We start from the raw sequence: 24819 nt of genomic DNA, 5'->3' as shown, positions 1-24819 counted from the left end.
GGGCAAGCAGGAGTGGATTAAATGTAGTCAAACTTCCCAACCACCGCTAGTGTGTTAATTCTCTGTCTGACGAGCAAACAGATGCACTTGCCTGGGGCATGTCGGTCAGCGAAAATAACGCACCTACACCGCATGTTTTCAGTGATCACGGCCCTTTTGAATACAGAAGAGAGGTAGCATCCTCCTAAAGGCTCTCTAGAATAAGGGGCCGTTTAAAAGGTCTCACACATCACTTTATCTCCTGCCCTCTACTGTTGCCATTGCTGCACATCTCGGCCTGATCCCTCCACTGCCACGAACTCTGCTTTCACGCAGCTCACGGGATGTCTTATTAGATACACCTAATCTCCCTGCACACAACAGAAAGGCTCACGCATCTGACCCCCATTCCCTTGTGAGTGACATATGTTCCCTCCCCTTCCTCTCCCTGCTGCCCCTCGAGCTCCCCGGTCTCTTATTCTTCTCACCTCTCCCTTTCTCCTACCCGTTCCGCCTCCACTCGCGAATGACTCCTTTAGCCCATGCTCCACGCCCATTCCCTGTCTCAGCTGTCTCTCCTAGATACTCGTGGTCTTTTGTGTTTTTCCTAATCTTTCTCGCCTTCCTCCTTTTTTCTGTCACTTTTACCTCCCATCTCTTACCTCCTATCCCTCTTTTCTCTACTCTCTCTTACCCCCTCGTTCTTACCGTCTCAAACACCCCTCTGCGTTTTGCTGTCTCTTAGCTCTACCTCTTTTACCTCCCTCTGTTTATGCTGTTTGTGCTAACTCCCTGTTCCTTACCACTTTCTCCTACCCCCCCACAGGTTGAAAATATCTTAAAAGTTTACATAGATTCCGTCTAGGCTATTTCCAATGCAATAGGTCTCACATTTTCAAAACTTTGACATGTAATTAGAAGGCATTGTCATTTACAATGCCAATAGCTCAAAATCTCCCAAAGGCGAGACCTATTGCATTGAAAATGCTTGTTTTTTTTAAGGAGTCTTTCTGTTAATTGCCAGGAAAATCATTGGGGCACATTTACTAAGATTTTGAGAAGACGTAAAGTGTGGGAAAGGGATTTACTTTCCAGAGCATAACAGATTTTGCACAAAAACGTATTCTCTTCTTGGTTACAATTTGCAATTCTGCAACTTTGCACCAAGGGGGGAGATATATATAGAAGTGGTACTTGAGCATCACAGCTCCATCATCCGTGTTTTTTCATCCAAATGCTTTCAACTAAGATAGCACGGCTGAGCTTCGCATCAAACAACATGCTGCCTCCTGGAAGCAGGCGCACAAAGCTGGACTGGACAGGAAACACACCCAATATGTGGCAGGTTGTACCAATTGCCTAGACATAGGATTTCATACTAGAATTGTATACTTGTGATACAAAACCTATGCTAGACGACATATACCCCTTGGCTCCGCGGTGCAAAGGTATATTCATATTATGAAGCCGTCTTTGTGCGAAGTTCAGGGAAAGAGCAGCAGCAAAGCACTTTTGGGTCTGGCTTGAGAGCTCAGTTGTCGCCAGATGGAAATCATCACAAGCAGGTTCAACTACGGCAACACACTATACAACGGAATCTCCATGGAAGTCCTACAAAGACTCCAGACCATGCATAACGCCACCGCAAGACTCCTATTCAGGCCTCCAAAAACTATAAAAATGTTTCTAGCCCTGCTGGTCTAGTAACTTGAATAATCTATGCAACCTAACTGAAATGTATTCGACCTGTAAAGTGATCTCAAATTGTGTGATCATAAGCAAATACTTTATTTTATGGAGTCGCCATTTTCTTTATCAGATAAAAGAACGCCTTCAGATATGCAAGTTCATCATTTCTGCTGTGAAAAAAAACCCTGATTTGATAGACTAAACGTTTGCTCAATGGACAATGAGAATAAAGCCCACATATAGGGTACACATGACCTGACTTGCCTCTTAGTACGCTAATACAATTGTCATCAAGGTGAAGGCAGGAATATTTCTCAGTTCATGTTTAAAAGCACACTTTAAATCAATATTTTACTACAGCATGATATGGTAGTGCAAATTCATTTATAGACAGCACATTTTCCATTTAGATGGCCACAAACACTGCCACTAACATGCACTTTTACTGATAAAATTATATAGCGTACACACAATGTCTGGAAACTGCATTTCAGAAAGAAAAAAAAAAATCATTTGCACATCATCAAGTAAAGTGTTCTGGTTTGTTTTCATCCTATAAAAACTTTCACCAGACAGAAATGTGCCCTCATAACTACTGAAATATATCAAGAAATGTTATCTATTTCAATACTGTATTACAAAAAAAGTGTGACATCTCCGAGCCTTTCATTCACACGCTTTGAACAGCACAACTGTCACACGGTTCACTTTACAAAATCTTCTAACTTCACAGTCAGAAAGAAAACCAAATGTAGGAAGACAAGCTGACTTTTGACCTCAGTCTCTGAATGCAGAGCAAATGTGAAAAGATAAGAAGATTTAAGGATCGTTTTAATGTCATTCACTTCCAGAGTGAACAGAATAGTAGCTCACCAAAACAGCGATTAGTCTCTAAAAATAGTTCACCCTGATTAAATCTGACTCACCATAGCGAGTAGATTTCTCGAGGCCTGATACTGGACTTCCGTGCTGCACCCACAACGTACTGCACCTCAAGGAGCTTCACATTCACAAGCACAGCCAATTCGAACTTCTCACAGACATTACAAAGCCGTACAGAACATTGGACCAGCATACCTCAACAACCTCATTCACTTTCACCAGTTGATCAGACACATACGTCTCTCACTCGCACACACACCCCTGTATTCACAAACCGAGCAGGAGTTCACTTGTTCTCCTACATCGCACCTAAAACATGGAACAACTTCCCTCAGCCCGAGGGCCTCCTCCTCAATTCTTGAGCTCAGGAAGAAGCTGAAGACCGGTCTCTTGGAATAACTCTGCGGGGACCATATGCCCACTCATCTGCTTAAGCACCTGGATATCCTCACAGGTGATTAGTACACTCTACATAACGTGACTAACCGAAAAAAGAGTTTTCAGAAGTATTATAGAAGGAGGCATTGGCTCCGCCCACATATTGGTAGCCAGGGATACAGTTTTTGATTGGGCAGAATTTGGGTTCTTCCACAGAAAGTGCGTTCCCTCCATGTAGCTGTGGTTATGTTGTGCATTCACCCAGCTGCCTGAGCCAGAAGCAGTATGACTGCCTGGGCTTAAACTTTGAGGGGTACACACGACATCTTAATGCTATTAAAGTGTCTTAGATAACAAGATCATTTACAGTGTTTTTTTCTAGCGGCAGCACACACATGGGAAGATGGCAGTCATGATGAATGCATCACAGGCCTCCACCCTCCCCTTCCATTATTAACTTTTGACAACAGAGGGCAGTTTTGTGTTTGAGAGCAGTAAGGGATGCCCACAACTACAATCATTTTCATGGATTTTTAGGTCCGGCTTGACAGCTGAACTGTTGCCTGACCTTATATGATAAACAAAAAGAGCTTTCAGAGCACTACAGAGAGAAGGGCTCAGGCTCCACCCACAATGCCCATGAGCACAGAATTTGACTGGGTCAAGTGTATTTGCTTCCGCTTAAAAAAATATATATATGTACTTGTATTGCAGTTTGTCTTGTGGTAAAGGTTATACTCAATACACTAGAACTATGGGTCCTAGTGGCAGCTCCCCCTGCGACTGACCTGTCCAGCTTACCCACAGTCCACTACCCTCTGCTGTCTTTGCTTTTCTGCCTCCTCTGCTAGTTTTTCCCAACTCTTCTCTGTTCGTCTCTGACCTTTATTCTGCCTCTTTCTGTTCGTCTCTGACCTTTATTACGCCTCTTTCTGCTCATCTGACCTTTATTCCACTTCTTTCTGCTTGTCTCTGACCTTTATTCTGCCTCTTTCTGCTCGTCTGACCTTTATTCTGCCTCTTTCTGCCAGTCTCTGACCTTTATTCTGCCTCTTTCTGCTAGTCACTAACATTTATTCTGCCTCTTTGTTTATTCTGCCTATTTCTGCTCGTCTCTGACATTGCACCCACAGTGCCAAGATACCCCTAGGGGTGACTGATGTGCTATACAAATGTTGATTGAGATCTATGGGGGCAAGCCAGCAATCATGGCTATAGGCCTGATCGGTTTATTCTAAAAATTGCATTATAAAAATACCAGGTCTAACATACTTATTGTGAAAAGAAGGTGTTCGTGTAAATAGCCATTTATGTTGGATTGTTGTTTCTCTGTGTTACATCCTACAGCAGGCATTTTGTTACACATAATCTCACAGGTCACCGTAGTAGGTAAGGATTTGGTGTTGGATGCCCAGTGTGACAAACCCTAGATATAAGGTTTGCTATGTGCGATTCCTTGTTAGGCCCTGTGAGGAGAGATAGTATTTTGCTTACCCAACTGTAATTCTGTCTGCCTTTATAAATTTTATGACTGATGGTTGGATGCCTAGTGGAAAACCTTACACTCACAGCTGTAGGCCCGAGTTGGTTATGGTAACAAACTAGAGGCCTGATTAGTGTACTTGAAAACGTTGCGTCCAATGCCATTTGCTTCGTATGCAACCTTAAGACAGGTATTTTGTTGCATGTAATCTCACAGACTGCCATCATAGGCAAGAGTTTTGTTGTTAAACATCTACTCTAACAAAGTGATGCCTCATCTCAGGCCCTATTGAGGTGGCCTGTATATTTCTATGCAAGCTGCATTCGTTCAATATATTTGTAATTCTCCAATTGCGTGCATGATGGTTGCCAGTTTATGTGCACTTTTTATAGGCCGGTGATGGGAAAGATGTAAAGCCAATGGTAAAGGCTGTAGGCCTTTTCGGCTCATTGTTAAAAGTTAAAGATCTGTTCATTATGAAACGTTATAACAAAACCAGTAGGCCTAATCCACTTGTTGTGCAAAGCATGTTTTAAAAACCATAGGCTTTTAAGGGTGGATGGTTATTACATTGTACTAAAGCCTGTAGGCAGGTATTTCACAGATTAAAGTAGTAGGCAAGGGGTTTGTGTTGCTGACCCACCTCAACAAATTGAGAACTAAAGACATGCATCACAATAACGGAATGGGAATAGATTAAGTCTGGTCAGTGAACTTCGCTCGCGGAGTTTGCCGTACTCAGCGTTTCGTTCGTGAAGTAGTTTTTTTCCTCGTTCGCATTCATCCACGTCAAGTTGGCGAGCACGAGCATGGAAAACCAACCTCCAGGCGAGATTTCTCAACGCGGGCAGTCAGATTTCTCATTGCGAGTGGTCGCGTATGCTCGCGGCCACACGCTTTGAGAAACCGTCTGTTTGCGTTGAGAAAGCTGCCGATCGAGTAAAAATCTACTCGAGCGGCAGAAAGGAAGCAGCACCCGCTTGCGCTGTGCATGGCGCCGTTCGCAATGATTGCACAGTGCGGACAAGCCCTTGGCACCAAAAATCACAGCGAACTGCATTTATCTAACGCACTCCGCTGCTCGCGGAGCTCGGCTGAGTTTTTTTTTTTTAGCACTTCGTGGAGTTCCACGTACTACGAGAAATCTGCCCAGGCTTAGAATAGATGGTATCCATGACAAGAATAGTGGTTAGGTTCTTTTAAGAGAGTATTTTGTTTTGCCAGCTATAATTTTGTATAGATGTGTACTTTTCTTACTAAGGTTGTGTGTGGATCATAACTACGACAGTTAAATTACATGGCACTGAAATAGCAACACAATGAATCAATGGTACTGACACAGGGTCGCAAAGGGACATATGGGCATGGAGATACTGGCAATATTATAGCGACATTGACATCTGGAGGATATGGAAATACTGATACATGGGCCCTGTGACTGACACTGTGAAACACCGCAACACTGACATTGAGACATGGGGATTCAGGCACACAGCGTCAGTGACAAGGGTGCTGGCACATGGACACAGACTAATGCATGGACATAAACTAGACCTGGAGAACATGGGCACTGGGACCACAGGCATAAGAACAGAAAACTATGGTCCCAACAAAACATTGTTCTTTATTAACCATTACAGGCAAGAGGGCATTATATTGGCAAATGCTGTCCATCAGCAAAACGTGCTAATCTTTATTCTTGAACACAGTAAGGTAGCCCATCAATTTCCAAACACAATGGTTCCTCTGTTATGTCCAAATTATCCAGACCCTGCATCAGCTCCAGAATGCACTTTTTCGTTGAGCGTTGACACAGAGAAGTAAAGGGGCTTCAATCAGGCGAGGCAATCTGCACTGGAAGGAGAAGTGAGGCTCTTCTTCACTCTGTTATTTGAGCTTCCTAGATTTTTCAAATGGCACTCCCTGCCACTTGTCAAACTAATTTAGAAGCACTGTGTAGGTAGAGAGAGAGGAAGAGAAACCAGTACAGAGAGGAGTTCTGGACCTAAAATGTATCACTGACTATCAGTCACTGGTTTGGAGTCCAAGCAGCTCTAACTCTATAAAAAAAAACTATTAGTACAGGGGTCAAAGGTGTTTCCTAGGCCAAAGCATTACTGAATGCACGGCTTGACAAATATCAAAGCAGCTCAGTTTTGATCCCACCTTATACCTCTTCCTTCCACCATCCTACAGATCCTGTCTATTTTCTTCCTCTTCCAGGTTCATTTTCAACCCTATCACCCTTTGTTACTATTTCCCCAACTTTCTCTTCTGCTTTCAGTATTCCCTCCCTATTACTTGGCCTGGATCAAAGTAAGCCCCATAAAATTAGTGCTGGTGCCTGCCACCTCCAACCACCTGCACAAACTACACTCTAGGAGTTGAGATCTGGAATGATGGATGGGTGGCTGCCTTGCTAGTTCTAGCTCCTTTTGGCTAGTGAAGGCATGCACATTTTCACACTCGCTCCGTGGGCCATGACCATGCTCCCCCAACAACCTATGCCTTTTTTGCCTTTGTCCTGCTGACTGACCCATGAGGTCTCTCCCACAGGAGCCAGCACAGAGCTCACTAACAGTGAGGCCTTATCTTCGTACGCACCATGTTGTGTACTCAAAACTGTACAGTTTAGAACTTTAAACCCCACTCAGTGATTATCAATGTTTTATTAAAATGTGCCTAGAATCACAGCATCTCCCTACAGGTGCTTTGGTTGTGGATACCCTCCCATGTATAATTGCCTTTATACTCCCTTCAGTTTTCGTCAATTTGATTGTTCAGAAGTGCTTTTAAGACGATTACACACACATTTGTCAGAGAAATTCACGTTTGTACTCACTGTGTTTTGAATGGCACCATTTCTAGTACGTAAAAATACTTGGCAATGTGTTTTGCCCTTTAAAATCTCACTATACTGTACGTTGGTTTTTTCAAAAGATACTGTGGAGGACCGACATCTCTGCCCATCCTGAGACCCCCATCATGCCGTAGTTATCCTTGGGCCTGGTCCTCAAAACAGTGAGCCCTAGCTACGGGCCTGCTACTATCTACCATCCATTAGGCTGACGTTTGTGGTTGGAGTAATAAGATGAGCCACACTGAGGATATATATGCAACTCCCTTAGGCTTAAGAGTCAGTACTTTACACCCAGACACAATAACCAAAGCCCAGCTGCAACAAAAACAGTCCAAGAGAAGCCGACAGTTTGGTTAATGCCTTTCCTGGTACTGTCACCGATAGGTCTGCTCTAAAAGTACATCATCTACGTATTGAAACAAAGCAGTAAAACAAATGCCGAGCAACATTCATTACAGGAAGTAGGGTCTTATTAATTAAGGATTAAATGCAAAGGTAACGACCAACACAAGCCCCTGATGTAATATGAGGGACTCATCCTATTGGCAAGCGGCCCTCAACCCCGCAGTGCACTTTGGGGGAAGAGCTTCAAAACACAATCCCATGAAGTCAATGAGCGCACTACTCATCCCAGATCAGATCTCTTCAGCCTGCCCACTCAAGCAATCACAGAGCCCAATGGTAAATCATCAGGACTGCGCTAAATCCTGAAGGAGACCAGAGCGTGCTGCACCGTCACCAGTGCTTCCATTTGTATAAGCAAAGCCTTTTGCAACTACATGAAAAAGGAACATGGGTCTGTAATGGCGGAGATATGCCTCCCCCTCCTTCTTAGACTTGAACGAAGTATGCTCCTTTCCAAGTCATATGTCAGTAACCAATTAGAGGACACACAGATGTTGGGCCACTCCAGGACGTATCACTTCAGCACAGCCATGGCGCCACCAGACAGCACATTCATTTTCTACTCCATGACTTAGGGGTTAAGGACACGGAAGGTTCGGCAATGCTCAGAGCCCCACAGCTGCATGTTAGCCAAGCAATCTTATTCAAAGCATGTTGCTGAACAGCACGCTGCAGTGCTCGTCAGTAAAGAGCACCCCTGGAGCAAAAACACGTCTACTCAAATTCTCAGTGGTGGAACTTGCAAAGAGGAGCAGCATGGTATGTGAAAAGAAATGATCCTCTGTCGGGAGACCCTTTACCTACTCATCAGCTGCTCCAGCTACCCACTGATGGAGGGACCTATTACCCCAACTAAACACGACTGTGGACAAACATGTAGGAAGAAAACAAAACATTTGAACTGCAGAGAACATTACAACCCATAAACCATTTCAGTAGTAAATTGCAATAACATCACGAGACTCGTAAACAGTATAAATAAAACAACTGGTAAACAAAACTGAAAGCAAAGGGCTCTTCCTTCACCACTAGTCATACGATGAGCTTTCCAAAAAGAAAGGACTGCTAAAAAGAAACCAGCACAGCTCAAAATTCACTTTAAAAGAAGCCCAAAGCAACAGATCAAGGGCCTGCACATTGGGAGGCGCCTGGGATCCCCTCTGGAGGCACCTCGGATTGACCCCCCCGTTGGGAGGAGCCTGGGACCGACAGACCCCCCCCCCCCCCCACCTTGGGAGGCGCCTGGGACCGACCGACCCCCCCCCCACCTTGGGAGGCGCCTGGGACCGACCGACCCCCCCCCCCCACCTTGGGAGGCGCCTGGGACCGACCCCCCCCCCCCCCACCCCACCCCACCTTGGGAGGCGCCTGGGACCGACCCCCCCCCACCTTGGGAGGCGCCTGGGACCGACCGACCCCACCTTGGGAGGCGCCTAGGACCGATCCCCCCCCCTCCTTGGGAGGAGCCTAGGACCAACCCCCCCCCTCCTTGGGAGGAGCCTAGGACCAACCCCCCCCCTCCTTGGGAGGAGCCTAGGACCAACCCCCCCCCCTCCTTGGGAGGAGCCTAGGACCAACCCCCCCCTCCTTGGGAGGAGCCTAGGACCGACCCCCCCCCTCCTTGGGAGGAGCCTAGGACCGACCCCCCCCCTCCTTGGGAGGAGCCTAGGACCGACCCCCCCCCTCCTTGGGAGGAGCCTAGGACCGACCCCCCCCCTCCTTGGGAGGAGCCTAGGACCGACCCCCCCCCTCCTTGGGAGGAGCCTAGGACCGACCCCCCCCCTCCTTGGGAGGAGCCTAAGACCGACCCCCCCCCCCTCCTTGGGAGGAGCCTAAGACCGACCCCCCCCCCCTCCTTGGGAGGAGCCTAAGACCGACCCCCCCCCCCTCCTTGGGAGGAGCCTAAGACCGACCCCCGCCCTCCTTGGGAGGAGCCTAAGACCGACCCCCCCCCCCTCCTTGGGAGGAGCCTAAGACGGACCCCCCCCCCCTCCTTGGGAGGAGCCTAAGACGGACCCCCCCCCCCTCCTTGGGAGGAGCCTAAGACCGACCCCCCCCCCTCTTGGGAGGAGCCTAAGACCGACCCCCCCCCCTCTTGGGAGGAGCCTGGGACCAACCCCCCCCCCCCCACCTTGGGAGGCGCCTGGGACCGACCGACCGACCCCACCTTGGGAGGCGCCTAGGACCGATCCCCCCCCCCCCCTCCTTGGGAGGAGCCTAGGACCAACCCCCCCCCACCTTGGGAGGCGCCTGGGACCGACGCCGCCCCCCCCCACCTTGGGAGGCGCCTGGGACCGACGCGCCCCCCCCCACCTTGGGAGGCGCCTGGGACCGACGCGCCCCCCCCACCTTGGGATGCGCCTGGGACCAACCCCCCCCACCTTGGGAGGCGCCTGGGACCAACCCCCCCCACCTTGGGAGGCGCCTGGGACCGACGCCCCCCCCCCACCTTGGGAGACGCCTGGGACCGACGCCCCCCCACCTTGGGAGGCGCCTGGGACCGACGCCCCCCCACCTTGGGAGGCGCCTGGGACCGACGCGCCCCCCCACCTTGGGAGGCGCCTGGGACCGACGCGCCCCCCCCACCTTGGGAGGCGCCTGGGACCGACCCCCCCCCCCCCACCTTGGGAGGCGCCTGGGACCGACCGACCCCCCCCCCCACCTTGGGAGGCGCCTGGGACCGACCCCCCCCCCACCCCACCCCACCTTAGGATGCGCCTGGGACCGACCCCCCCCCACATCTTGGGAGGCGCCTGGGACCGACCGACCCCACCTTGGGAGGAGCCTAGGACCAACCCCCCCCCTCCTTGGGAGGAGCCTAGGACCGACCCCCCCTCCTTGGGAGGAGCCTAGGACCGACCCCCCCCTCCTTGGGAGGAGCCTAGGACCGACCCCCCCCTCCTTGGGAGGAGCCTAGGACCGACCCCCCCCTCCTTGGGAGGAGCCTAGGACCGACCCCCCCCTCCTTGGGAGGAGCCTAGGACCGACCCCCCCCCCTCCTTGGGAGGAGCCTAGGACCGACCCCCCCCCTCCTTGGGAGGAGCCTAGGACCGACCCCCCCCTCCTTGGGAGGAGCCTAAGACCGACCCCCCCCCCTCCTTGGGAGGGGCCTAAGACCGACCCCCCCCCTCCTTGGGAGGGGCCTAAGACCGACACCCCCCCCCCCTCCTTGGGAGGGGCCTAAGACCGACCCCCCCCCTCCTTGGGAGGAGCCTAAGACCGACCCCCCCCTCTTGGGAGGAGCCTGGGACCAACCCCCCCCCCCCCACCTTGGGAGGCACCTGGGACCGACCAACCGACCCCACCTTGGGAGGCGCCTAGGACCGATTCCCCCCCCCCTCCTTGGGAGGAGCCTAGGACCAACCCCCCCCCCCCCCCCCACCTTGGGAGGCGCCTGGGACCGACGCCGCCCCCCCCCCACCTTGGGAGGCACCTGGGACCGACGCGCCCCCCCCGCACCTTGGGAGGCGCCTGGGACCGACGCGCCCCCCCCACCTTGGGATGCGCCTGGGACCGACGCGCCCCCCCCACCTTGGGAGGCGCCTGGGACCAACCCCCCCCACCTTGGGAGGCGCCTGGGACCGACGCCCCCCCCCCCCACCTTGGGAGGCGCCTGGGACCGACGCCCCCCCACCTTGGGAGGCGCCTGGGACCGACGCGCCCCCCCACCTTGGGAGGCGCCTGGGACTTGCGCCCCCCCCCCACCTTGGGAGGCGCCTGGGACTTGCGCCCCCCCCCACCTTGAGAGGCGCCTGGGACTTGCGCCCCCCCCACCTTGGGAGGCGCCTGGGACCGACGCCCCCCCACCTTGGGAGGCGCCTGGGACCAACCCCCCCCACCTTGGGAGGCGCCTGGGACTGACGCCCCCCCCACCACCTTGGGAGGCGCCTGGGACCGACGCCCCCCCCACCTTGGGAGGCGCCTGGGACCGACGCCCCCCCCCACCTTGGGAGGCGCCTGGGACCGACGCCCCCCCCCACCTTGGGAAGCGCCTGGGACCGACGCCCCCCCCCCACCTTGGGAGGCGCCTGGGACCAACGCCCCCCCCACCTTGGGAGACGCCTGGGACTGACCCCCCCCTCCTTGGGAGGCGCCTGGGAATGACCCCCCCACCTTGGGAAGCGCCTGGGACCGACCGACCCCCCCCCCCCACCTTGGGAGGCACTTGGGACCGACGCCCCCCCCCCCCCCCACCACCTTGGGAGGCGCCCGGGACTGACCCCTCCTCCTTGGGAGGCGCCTGGGAACGACCCCCCCCCACCTTGGGAAGCGCCTGGGACCGACCGATCCCCCCCCCCCACCTTGGGAGGCACTTGGGACCGACGCAGCCCCCCCCACCTTGGGAGGCGCCTGGGACTGACCCCCCCCCTCCTTGGGAGGCGCCTGGGAACGACCCCCCCCACCTTGGGAAGCGCCTGGGACCGCCCGATCCCCCCCCCACCTTGGGAGGCACTTGGGACCGACCCCCCCCACCTAGGGAGGCGCCTGGGACCGACGCCCACCCCACCTTGGGAGGCGCCTGGGACCGACGCCCCCCCCCCACCTTGGGAGGCGCCTGGGACTGACGCCCCCCCCCACCTTGGGAGGCGCCTGGGACCGACGCCCCCCCCACCTTGGGAGGCGCCTGGGACCGACGCCCCCCCCACCTTGGGAGGCGCCTGGGACCGACGCCCCCCCCCCACCTTGGAAGGCGCCTGGGACCGACGCCCCCCCCCCACCTTGGGAGGCGCCTGGGACCGACGCCCCCCCCCCCACCTTGGGAGGCGCCTGGGACCGACGCCCCCCCCCACCTTGGGAGGCGCCTGGGACCGACGCCCCCCCCCCACCTTGGGAGGCGCCTGGGACCGACGCCCCCCCCACACCTTGGGAGGCGCCTGGGACCGACGCCCCCCCCCCACCTTGGGAGGCGCCTGGGACCGACGCCCCCCCCCCACCTTGGGAGGCGCCTGGGACCGACGCCCCCCCCACCTTGGGAGGCGCCTGGGACCGACGCCCCCCCCCCACCTTGGGAGGCGCCTGGGACCAACGCCCCCCCCCCCCACCTTGGGAGGCGCCTGGGACCAACGCCCCCCCCCCACCTTGGGAGGCGCCTGGGACCAACGCCCCCCCCCCCCACCTTGGGAGGCGCCTGGGACCAACGCCCCCCCCCCCACCTTGGGAGGCGCCTGGGACCAACGCCCCCCCCCCACCTTGGGAGGCGCCTGGGACCAACGCCCCCCCCAGAGGCGCCTGGGACCAACGCCCCCCCCCCCCCACCTTGGGAGGCGCCTGGGACCAACGCCCCCCCAGAGGCGCCTGGGACCAACGCCCCCCCCAGAGGCGCCTGGGACCAACGCCCCCCCCAGAGGCGCCTGGGACCAACGCCCCCCCCCACCTTGGGAGGCGCCTGGGACCGACCCCCCCCCACCTTGGGAGGCGCCTGGGACCGACCCCCCCCCCCACCTTGGGAGGCGCCTGGGACCGACCCCCCCCACCTTGGGAGGCGCCTGGGACCGACCCCCCCCCACCTTGGGAGGCGCCTGGGACCGACCCCCCCCCACCTTGGGAGGCGCCTGGGACCGACCCCCCCCCACCTTGGGAGGCGCCTGGGACCGACCCCGCCACACCTTGGGAGGCGCCTGGGACCGACCCCCCCCACCTTGGGAGGCGCCTGGGACCGACCCCCTCCCCCCCCCCACCTTGGGAGGCAACCTGGAACCGACCCCCCCCTTCACCTTGGGAGGCGCCTGGGACCGACCCACCCCACCTTGGGAGGCGCCTAGGACCGACCCCCCCCTTCTTGGGAGGAGCCTAGGACTGATTCCGCCCCCCTCCTTGGGAGGAGCCTAGGACCAACACCCCCTCCTTGGGAGGAGCCTAGGACCGACCCCCCCCTCCTTGGGAGGAGCCTAGGACCAACCCCCCACTCTCCTTGGGAGGAGCCTAGGACCAACCCACCCCTCCTCCTTGGGAGGAGCCTAGGACCAACCCCCCACTCTCCTTGGGAGGAGCCTAGGACCAACCCCCCCCTCCTTGGGAGGAGCCTAGGACCAACCCCCCCCCTCCTTGGGAGGAGCCTAGGACCAACCCCCCCCCTCCTTGGGAGGAGCCTAGGACCAACCCCCCCCCCTCCTTGGGAGGAGCCTAGAACCAACCCCCCCCCCCCTCCTTGGGAGGAGCCTAGAACCAACCCCCCCCCCCCCCTCCTTGGGAGGAGCCTAGAACCAACCCCCCCCCCCCTCCTTGGGAGGAGCCTAGAACCAACCCCCCCCCTCCTTGGGAGGAGCCTAGGACCAACCCCCCCCCCCCCCCCCTCCTTGGGAGGAGCCTAGGACCAACCCCCCCCCCCCCTCCTTGGGAGGAGCCTAGGACCAACCCCCCCCCCCCTCCTTGGGAGGAGCCTAGGACCAACCCCCCCCCTCCTCCTTGGGAGGAGCCTAGGACCGACCCCCCCCCCTCCTCCTTGGGAGGAGCCTAGGACCGACCCCCCCTCCTTGGGAGGAGCCTAAGACCGACCCCCCCTCCTTGGGAGGAGCCTAAGACCGACCCCCCCCTCCTTGGGAGGAGCCTGGGACCAAACCCCCCCCCCCCCCTCCTTGGGAGGAGCCTGGGACCAAACCCCCCCCCCCCCCTCCTTGGGAGGAGCCTGGGACCAAACCCCCCCCCCCCCCTCCTTGGGAGGAGCCTGGGACCGACCCCCCCTACATCCTTTCCCGCCCGCCACATTAGTATGGCGTGGGGTACCGCGGCGCATGGGAAGACCATCTGCCGCTTTCCCGCCAAGTCGACCGGGCAGAAAAGGGTTTAATATGGTGGCGGTGTCTGCTAGACCTATGGTACCCCCCTGCATTGTCATGAACATGGTGGCAGGCACCTCGCGGTGCCTGTCACCTTGTGCATGATAATGCACGCAGTGCATTTCCAGCATTGTGGCGGGCAGTGCACACAGCACCACCCGCCACAATGCTGGGAATGGAGGATGCCACCGCCACGGTGGCATCCTAATCGCCGGTGCAGAAACGCCACACCACTGGCGGCCGGTCCCAGCACCGCTAGGGTGGCGGGCGGAAGTCCACCCGCCATCCTAATGGGCGTCTTAGTTTCTTTGTGGAAATCTGCTTCTGCACGGCTGATCTACACCGTTCCTGAAGGCTAAGGGAGGAAGTACCAGTAGGGGTGATAGAGGGTCCCTGTGTAGGGACTACAGTGGGGACGAGGAAGCTATATGGTGCAGTACCTTACTGCACGTAAAAGGCGCTCCACCTGAAGACTCAGTATATTACAATTCTTCCACCTGCAAACGTTGCTCTGATCCACACAGAAGAAGCTGGGAGAGGAGTTGACCTAACGGCTAGGGCGGTTGACTTTTAATCTGGGGACTGGGTTCAAGTCTCGGCAAGGACGCTGAACATCCTGCGATTCTGGGCAAATCACTTTATTACCCATGCCTAAAAAAAAATGAATGTGTCCTTATGTAACGCAACTGGTGCTATGTAAAGCGTTATGATACCCGATTCAGATCAAGTTTGCGCTATATAAAACTCCGTAAAGTTTTTAAAAATAAGTATACTCTATAAGGAGGTAAAGAGTCCAGGTCTCAGTCAATCTGGAGAAGCACTATTCAAGAAGGCAGATGTTTTACTTGGAATTCAAAGTATCTGTGCCTAAGACCTGAGGAAGAAGGCGATTGTGAGGGGCAGAGATGGCACTTTCAGTGTTAGGTAAGACAAAGGAAGGGGAGAGAGGGGGAGCGAGGCAGAGGCCTCAGTACCTGGTAGAGGTGCCCTTCCGTACATCACAGATGCTGCATTTGAAGGCTTCTGCGCTGTTCCTATAGGTACACACACTGCAGTCCCAGAAGCCCTCATCCACCGGTGGCTTTGCTTGTCTCTTGGGTCTTTGAGGAAAAATGAGAAAAACAGAGAAGCAGGTGAAATTGCATCTTTGTTACCTGAACCTATGGAATTCAAAAACGAAGTCAACATTTATTCCCAAATAATGATACAGAATCACACTAACCTACAATTCTCTCACCCACAACGAAAGTACAGGTATCAGGTGATCTAGTGCTAAAGATGAGCTGGAACTCAGTCTAACTTAAGGTCTCACTCCTTTCATTCCACTCCAGGTATAGGAGCAATCACAAAAGTACTGCCTGCAAAGGGCTCACTTTCCCAACTCCCACCCTTACATCCAGCTGAAAGAAGCCTCTGTGTCACAACTCATGTGAGAACCCCACTTCCAGAGGGGTGAAGCATACTACACGTCTGTCATTTTTCTTCATACGGAGCACAACACACATGCTACTAGGGCCCTGATTTGGCCTCCATGACTTCTATACCAAAATGCTGCTCCTTGCAGGAGAGGAAAGGAGCTTCTGAAACAGGAGGCAGCACACACTTAGCAAGCAAGCCACCAGCCCCCACCTCGGAGGGTGGCAGACCTCCCTTTTCCCTGACATATGGACCAGAAACTGTTCTCAATGTTGGGTTGGGTGTGTCAGCAGGTGATGGGGGAGCGAGAGCTAGTCTTGCCGCGCAAGGGGGGGGGGGGTCAGCAGGCAGTAAGGGAGCCCCCCACCATACAGTGGGTCAGAAGACAGACTGGGAGTCGTAATAAGCAGAGTTTCAAGCATAGGGTGGAGTCTGCACTACACAGAGGGTTAGCAGGTGGGAGCTGCCCTTCATAGTCAGCAGGTGGTGGGGGGAAGAGTCCCCTACATTCACTCTGCAGGTGGCACCCCACCATGCAGAGTCTGCCAGAGATGGGGAGTGGAGTCCCCCACCATACAGTGGGTCTGCAGGCAGTGGGGGGGGGGGGGGGGAGAGAGGGAGTCCCCCACCATGCAGGAGGTCAGCAGGCAGTGGGGCTAGGCCCCCACCATTCATTGTCTGCAGGCGGTGGGGCAGGTCCCCCACCATGCAGGGGGGTCAGCAGGCAGTGGGGTGGGCCCCCCACCATACAGTGGGTCAGAAGACAGATTGGGAGTCGTCCTAAGCAGAGTATCAAGCAGAGGGTGGCGTCTTCACTACACAGAGAATTAGCAGGTGGGAGCTGCCACGCAGAGTCAGCAAGCGGTGGGGCGGGCCCACTCCATGCAGTCAGCAGGCGGTGGGGCGGGCCCCCCACCATGCAGGGGGTCAGCAGGCTGGGGGGAGAGTCCTCCACCATTCAGAGTCTGCAGGCGGTGTGGCGGGTCCCCCACCATGCAGGGGGTCAGCAGCCAGTGGGGCAGGCCCCCACCATATAGCGGGTCAGCAGGTGGTGGAGCGGGGCCCCCACCATGCAGGGGGTTAGCGGGCCCACCATGCAGGGGGTCAGCAGTAGGGATGGGGGTGGAGGGTCCCCCACCATGCCGAGGGTCTGCAGGTAATGGGGGGAGGGTCCCCCACCATGCCGAGGGTCTGCAGGCAGTGGGGGGAAGAGGAGGGTCCCCCATCATGCCGAGGGTCTGCAGTAAGGAGGGGGTGGAGGGTCCCCCACCATGCCGAGGGTCTGCAGGCAGTGGGGGGGGGGGGGAGGGTCCCCCACCATGCCAAGGGTCTGCAGGCAGTGGGGGGAGGGTCCCCCACCATGCCGAGGGTCTGCAGGCAGTGGGGGGAGAGGGTACCCCACCATGCCGAGGGTTCGAGGCGGGGGGGGGGGGGGGAGGAGAGTCCCCCACCATGCCAAGGTTCTGTAGGCAGGGGGGGAGGGTCCCTCACCATGCCGAGGGTCTGCAGGCTGTGGAAGTCCCCCACCATGCCGAGGGCCTGCAGGGGGGGTTGGGAGGAGAGTCCCCCACCATGCCAAGGTTCTGTAGGCAGGGTGGGAGGGTCCCCCACCATGCCGAGGGTCTGCAGGCGGTGGAAGTCCCCCACCATGCCGAGGGTCTGCAGGCGGTGGAAGTCCCCCACCATGCCGAGGGTCTGCAGGCGGTGGAAGTCCCCCACCATGCCGAGGGTCTGCAGGCGGTGGAAGTCCCCCCACTGTGCCGAGGGTTTGAGGCGGGGGGAGGGTCCCCCACCATGCCGAGGGTCTGCAGGCGGGGGGGGGGTGGGGAGGGTCCCCCACCATGCCGAGGGTCTGCAGGCGGGGGTCCTCCACCGTGCAGAGGGTCTGCAGGCGGGGGGTCCTCCACCGTGCAGAGGGTCTGCAGGCGGGGGGTCCTCCACCGTGCAGAGGGTCTGCAGGCGGGGGGTCCTCCACCGTGCAGAGGGTCAGCAGGCAGTGGGGGGCTCCCTCACCGTGCAGAGGGTCAGCAGGCAGTGGGGGGCTCCCTCACCGTGCAGAGGGTCAGCAGGCAGTGGGGGGCTCCCTCACCGTGCAGAGGGTCAGCAGGCAGTGGGGGGCTCCCTCACCGTGCAGAGGGTCAGCAGGCAGTGGGGGGCTCCCTCACCGTGCAGAGGGTCAGCAGGCAGTGGGGGGCTCCCTCACCGTGCAGAGGGTCAGCAGGCAGTGGGGGGCTCCCTCACCGTGCAGAGGGTCAGCAGGCAGTGGGGGGCTCCCTCACCGTGCAGAGGGTCAGCAGGCAGTGGGGGGCTCCCTCACCGTGCAGAGGGTCAGCAGGCAGTGGGGGGCTCCCTCACCGTGCAGAGGGTCAGCAGGCGGTGGGGGGCTCCCTCACAGTGCAGAGGGTCAGCAGGCGGTGGGGGGACGGAGTCCGCCGCCATACAGAGGGTCTGCAGGCAGTGGGGGGGGTGGAGGGTCCCCCACCATGCTGAGGGTCTGCAGGCGATGGGGGGAGGGTCCCCCACCATGGCAAGGGTCTGCAGGCAGTGGTGGGGAGAGGGTCCCCCACCATGCAGAGGGTCTGCAGGTGGGAGGGGGGTGGAGGGTCCCCCACCATGCCGAGGGTCTGCAGGCGGGGGGTCCTCCACCGTGCAGAGGGTCTGCAGGCGGGGGGTCCTCCACCGTGCAGAGGGTCTGCAGGCGGGGGGTCCTCCACCGTGCAGAGGGTCTGCAGGCGGGGGGTCCTCCACCGTGCAGAGGGTCTGCAGGCGGGGGGTCCTCCACCGTGCAGAGGGTCTGCAGGCAGTGGGGGGCTCCCTCACCGTGCAGAGGGTCAGCAGGCAGTGGGGGGCTCCCTCACCGTGCAGAGGGTCAGCAGGCAGTGGGGGGCTCCCTCACCGTGCAGAGGGTCAGCAGGCAGTGGGGGGCTCTCTCACAGTGCAGAGGGTCAGCAGGCGGTGGGGGGACGGAGTCCGCCGCCATACAGAGGGTCTGCAGGCAGTGGGGGGGGTGGAGGGTCCCCCACCATGCTGAGGGTCTGCAGGCGATGGGGGGAGGGTCCCCCACCATGGCAAGGGTCTGCAGGCAGTGGTGGGGAGAGGGTCCCCCACCATGCAGAGGGTCTGCAGGTGGGAGGGGGGTGGAGGGTCCCCCACCATGCCGAGGGTTCGAGGCGGGGGGGGGTCCCTAACCATGCCGAGGGTCTGCAGGCGTCGCCTTGAGACCCTCTGGGTAGGTAGTGCGCTATATAAATTCTCTGACTTGACTTGACTTGACTTGACTTGACTCCCTCACCGTGCAGAGGGTCAGCAGGCAGTGGGGGGCTCCCTCACCGTGCAGAGGGTCAGCAGGCAGTGGGGGGCTCCCTCACCGTGCAGAGGGTCAGCAGGCGGTGGGGGGCTCTCTCACAGTGCAGAGGGTCAGCAGGCGGTGGGGGGACGGAGTCCGCCGCCATACAGAGGGTCTGCAGGCAGTGGGGGGGGTGGAGGGTCCCCCACCATGCTGAGGGTCTGCAGGCGATGGGGGGAGGGTCCCCCACCATGGCAAGGGTCTGCAGGCAGTGGTGGGGAGAGGGTCCCCCACCATGCAGAGGGTCTGCAGGTGGGAGGGGGGTGGAGGGTCCCCCACCATGCCGAGGGTTCGAGGCGGGGGGGGGTCCCTAACCATGCCGAGGGTCTGCAGGCGTTGGAAGTCCCCCACCATGCCGAGGGTCTGCAGGCGGTGGAAGTCCCCCACCATGCCGAGGATCTGCAGGCGGTGGGGGAGGGTCCCCCCACCATGCCGAGGGTCTGCAGGCGGTGGGGGAGGGTCCCCCCACCATGCCGAGGGTCTGCAGGCGGTGGGGGAGGGTCCCCCCACCATGCCGAGGGTCTGCAGGCGGTGGGGGAGGGTCCCCCACCATGCCGAGGGTCTGCAGGCGGTGGGGGAGGGTCCCCCACCATGCCGAGGGTCTGCAGGCGGTGGGGGAGGGTCCCCCACCATGCCGAGGGTCTGCAGGCGATGGAAGTCCCCCCCATCGTGCCGAGGGTCTGCAGGCGGGGGGGTGAGGGGGAGGGTCCCCCACCGTGCAGAGGGTCAGCAGGCAGTGGAGGGCTGCCTCACCATGCAGTGGGTCTGCAGGCGGTGGGGGGGACGGAGTCTGCCGCCATACAGAGGATCTGCAGGCAGTGGAGGGTTTGGAGGGTCCCCCACCATGCCGGGGGTCTGCAGGCAGTGGGGGAGGGTCTCCCACCATGCTGAGGGTCTGCAGGCGGTGGAAGACCCCCACCATGCAGAGGGTCTGCAGGCGGGGGGCAAGGGTCCCCCACCATGCAGAGGATCTGCAGGCGGTTGGGGGATGGAGTCCGCTGTCATACAGAGGGTCTGCAGGCAGTGGGGGATGGAGGGTCCCCCACCATGCCGAGGGTCTGCAGGCGGTGGAGGGTCCCCATCATGCCGAGGGTCTGCAGGCGGTGAGGGAGGGTCCCCCACCATGCCGAGGGTCTGCAGGCAGTGAGGGAGAGTCCCTCCCCATGCCGAGGGTCTGCAGGCAGTGAGGGAGAGTCCCTCCCCATGCCGAGGGTCTGCAGGCAGTGAGGGAGAGTCCCTCCCCATGCCGAGGGTCTGCAGGCAGTGGGGGACGGAGTCTGCCACCATACAGGGGGTTTGCAGGCAGCAACTCTGCACTACACAGTGGGTTCTTAGGTCGAGGTGCCCGGCAGATTCAGCAGCTCCCACTTCAAAAGGAGACCACCACGTGCCAAGTGGGAGAACAGGAGGCCTTGTGTGGAGAGTGAGGAGGCAGTGGTGCAGCTTCCCATTACAAAGCATCAATAGATAGACTTGTGGCTACCTGCAGTACCAGGGGTTTCTGATGGCTTCCTGGAGGGGGGAACATATGGTGAGGGGAGGGGCTGTGTGGTGGTTGAACATGTATAAAAGTCACTGGTGAGTGAGGAGCTTCCATGCGGTTGACCAATGGGCGAGATGCTGCCAAATCCTGGTGGGTAAGAAGGATGGGAGAGGAACGCGTGGTCAATTAGTGGGTGGGAAGAGAGAGGCTAGGGAGCTACTCAGTCAATAGATGACACAAGGGGTCACTCGGTTGGTGGGAGCTGCAGAATGATTGCTTGCGGGAGTGTCTTAGCCCCTTACCTTGCTGTAAAAGGGCGGGTGGAGAGGGTAAGCAGCAGCGAGGGGCTGCCAGGCAGCTCTCTGGTGGGAGGTTAGGCTGAAACGGTGGGACACAGAGTTCAATGACAGGTATTTGAATCATAAGCTGTCTGGTGTGAAGAAGGTATCCAAGTAGAGGAGTCTGGGAACTGATGGACTACTATTGGGCCGAGGAGCTGTCTGCAGGGGGGGGCGCTAAGATGAGGACTGCAAGTATTAGCAGGTGTCCGACTGCTGGGAGGTAGTGGGGATCTCGGGGTGGGGGGGCTGGGTGCTCCTGGATACATAAGTGGGAGAAACACTAGTAGGCAGCCGTTTGGTGAACATCTGCGGGGGTCTCTCGAAGAGGTGGCGCAAGAAGCCAGCGGAGTACGACTACTGTCAGCTGGTATCCAGATCAGTCGAAGACTGTTATAGGGGGGCTGTCTGGGGCAGGCAGTCCTGGGGGAGACAGGCTGCTGCAGACCCGGGCCTGTCTGGGGGCGCAGGGGACGAGTTACCGAGGAAGTATCGGGCTGGAGGGGGGGGGGGGGGGGGATTCAATAGAGGTGTGTCTGAGAAGCAGGAGTCTGCTGACATCCTGCCTGGAGGATGTGCCTGTGCTCCTACTCTGCCTGGGGGCAGTGTGGGTGACTGTGGGGGCAGGGGCCCTGTCATCAGGTTTTCTAGAGTGTGGTTTGGGTCTGTCTGGAGGGTCCCTGAAGAAGTCTCAGGCTGGCTGGGGGGGTACTGTAGAGGTCTGCCTTGGGTTTGTCTGGGACGCAGGAATCTGCTGCTGGCGTCTTGCCTGGAGGATGTGTCTGTGCTATGGATTGCGGGCAGTGACTGTGGGGGCACGGAAACTAGTGTCTGGGAAGCAGGAGTCTCCTGGACCCTGGTGTGCCTGTGCTCCTACCCTGCCTGGGGCAGTGTGGGGGCACAGATTCTGTAGAGGTCTGCCTGGGAAGCCGGAGTATCTTGGACCCTGGTGTGCCTGGGCCCCCCCCTAGCCTGGCTGGGGAAGTGTGAGAACTGTGGGGGCAGGGGCCATGTCATCAGGTTTTCTAGAGTGTGCTTTGGGTCTGTCTAGAGGGTCAAGTCTTGGGCTGGCTAAGGGGACACTCTAGAGGCCTGCCTGGGAAGCAGGGGTATCTTGGACCCTGGTGTGCCTGTGTCTCCTACCCTGTCTGGGGGAAGTGTGGGTGCACGGTTACTGTAGAGGTCTGCCTGGGAAGCAGGGGTATCTTGGACCCAGATGTGCCTGTGCTCCCTACCCTGCCTGGGGGCAATGTGGGGGCACGGATACTGCAGAGGTCTCCCTGGGAAGCAGGGGTATCTTGGACCCAAATGTGCCTGTGCCCCCCTACCCTGCCTGGGGGCAATGTGGGGGCATGGATACTGTAGAGGTCTGCCTAGGAAGCCGGAGTATCTTGGACCCTGGTGTGCCTGGGCCCCCCCTAGCCTGGCTGGGGGAAGTGTGAGAACTGTGGGGGCAGGGGCACTGTCATCAGGTTTTCTAGAGTGTGCTTTGGGTCTGTCTAGAGGGTCAAGTCTTGGGCTGGCTAAGGGGACACTCTAGAGGCCTGCCTGGGAAGCAGGGGTATCTTGGACCCTGGTGTGCCTGTGTCTCCTACCCTGTCTGGGGGAAGTGTGGGTGCACGGTTACTGTAGAGGTCTGCCTGGGAAGCAGGGGTATCTTGGACCCAGATGTGCCTGTGCTCCCTACCCTGCCTGGGGGCAATGTGGGGGCACGGATACTGCAGAGGTCTCCCTGGGAAGCAGGGGTATCTTGGACCCAAATGTGCCTGTGCCCCCCTACCCTGCCTGGGGGCAATGTGGGGGCATGGATACTGTAGAGGTCTGCCTAGGAAGCCAGAGTATCTTGGACCCTGGTGTGCCTGGGCCCCCCCTAGCCTGGCTGGGGGAAGTGTGAGAACTGTGGGGGCAGGGGCACTGTCATCAGGTTTTCTAGAGTGTGCTTTGGCTCTGTCTAGAGGGTCAAGTCGTGAGCTGGCTGAGGGGGCACTGTAGAGGCCTGGCTGGGAAGCAGGGGTATCTTGTACCCTGGTGTGCCTGTGCCCCCTACCCTGCCTGGGGGCAATGTGGGGGCACTGATACTGTAGAGGCCTGGCTGGGAAGCAGGGGTATCTTGGACCCTGGTGTGCCTGTGCCCCCTACCCTGCCTGGGGGCTATGTGGGGGCACGGATACTGTAGAGGTCTGCCTCGGAAGCAGGGGGATCTTGGACCCTGGTGTGACTGTGCTCCTACCCTGCCTGGGGGAAGTGTGGGGGCACAAATACTGTAGAGGTGTGCTTTGGGTTTGTCTACTGGACCCTGTCTGGAGGATCCTCCGATGGCTGGGGGTGACTGCGGGGGCACGGGCCGGGATAGCGCCTTGAGCCTGTGTGTGCCCTGAGGGGAGCAGCCCAGGCTGGTTCCTGCGGGTTGGTGCATTTAAAGGGGTGATCAGGGGATAGGGCCTTGGTCTGCATTCCGGGGGGGGTGGTCTGCATTCTTAGGGGGATGGGCTGGTTTGAAGTCCTGGGGTGGGGGGCTGCCCATGGGGGTAGGTGCGAGAGGTTTGTCTGCAGGAGCTTTCGGGGGGGGGGATGTTGGGGATGTCTGTCTAGGTTGTGGGTGGGGGGGGGGGGGGTGATGGATGCAGCCGTGTATCGGGGCCGGGGCACATTCAGGGGCCGGGGCACATTCAGTTGCCGCCCCCCCTCCTCCCCTCCCAAGACTGTGTGTGGGCCGGGGTCATCCATGGCCAGAGCTCAGCAGCAGACCTTCACTGTGGTGGGGTCGGTGTATACGGTGTTTAAGGACCCTCTTCAGGGACACGGGGGTGTCTGGGGGACTGTCCGTGGAAGACGCGTCTGGCAACCGGCCGTGGTGGGGCTGACCGGGTGGACAGTGGTCGGTTCTTGGGGGGGCGAGGATTGTTGTGCACCCCCTGGATAGGGCAGTATATGCGAGAGTTGGGGCCCTGGACACCCGGGCTCAGCACTAGCTGCGCCAAGCGTCCGCCGCACAGGGACTGGCACGGCCCTCTCTGCCCTGTCAGCCCCCGCCTCCCTCGCCTCCTCTGCCCCTCCCCCTCCCGCCCTCTGGGCCCGGGCGGCCCTACCTGGTGGGGCTCTTCTTATCGCCCATCGTCACCCCCACAAAATGTCAAATCCACACAGGAAAAAACACAATCCAGGGTTCCCGAAAAAAAAGCCACAAAAAACGGAAAAATAAAGTCCCAAATCCTAAGGCCGAGCGCGCGGTCGCCGAGCTCCGGAGCCACTGCCAGCCTCGTCCTCTCCCGACGGCGGCTGCAGAGCGACTGACCGACAAACCGACGGGGCGGAGGGGGCGTGGCCAGGGCGCCTATCGTCACGCGCAGGCGCCGACCAATCGGAGGCGGCACGTGCCTGGGGACGGAGAAGGCGCGGCCTCGGCAGGCTCGTAACGCGCAGGCGCCGTCCAATCAGGCTGAGGGGATCGAGGGTAGGACGTGCGGCGTGAGGGGGGCGGGAGAGTGGTGCGCCAGGAACAGGTGACGTCTTGCTAGGGCTGCCTCTGCACCCTTCGGAGCCGGGTTTGGTTGGCGCGCAGGCGACGGTTGACAGGGCACGAGGCCGCGGGTGGCCGTCTTTGCGAGGCCCGAACTGTCAGCTGGCCGGGGCGCGCGCTGTCAGCGGCGCGAGCGCACGTGGCCGTTGAAGACAGCGGGTTCCAGCGCCCGAGTGACAGTTGGTCTCGCGGTGGCTGTCAGGCGGTTGGATTGCGCGGGAAAGGAGGGTCCCCAAGGTCCACTCGGCGCAGTTTATACCGTAA

General features: G+C 58.8%; 1 protein-coding gene across 1 annotated transcript in view; it reads right to left on the bottom strand.

The window, feature by feature from the left end:
* Positions 1-24327, bottom strand: part of LOC146797260 (RING1 and YY1-binding protein B-like) — a 451932-nt gene extending 427605 nt beyond the window's left edge. Inside the window, exons 1-2 of the mRNA XM_085624232.1 lie at positions 24125-24327; positions 15427-15552 (exon numbers count right to left, since the gene is read on the bottom strand). Of these exons, the coding sequence (XP_085480358.1) occupies positions 15427-15552; positions 24125-24150 (152 nt within the window). The 5' untranslated portion in view covers positions 24151-24327. The remainder of the gene's footprint in view (positions 1-15426; positions 15553-24124) is intronic.
* Between the last annotated feature and the right edge of the window lie 492 nt (positions 24328-24819).

The sequence above is a fragment of the Triturus cristatus genome, chromosome 9 (assembly GCF_964204655.1).
Source record: "Triturus cristatus chromosome 9, aTriCri1.1, whole genome shotgun sequence".
Classification (NCBI taxonomy): Eukaryota; Metazoa; Chordata; class Amphibia; order Caudata; family Salamandridae; genus Triturus; species Triturus cristatus.
Note: the sequence above shows the minus strand (reverse complement) of the source record. Positions and strands in the feature narration are given on the sequence as shown.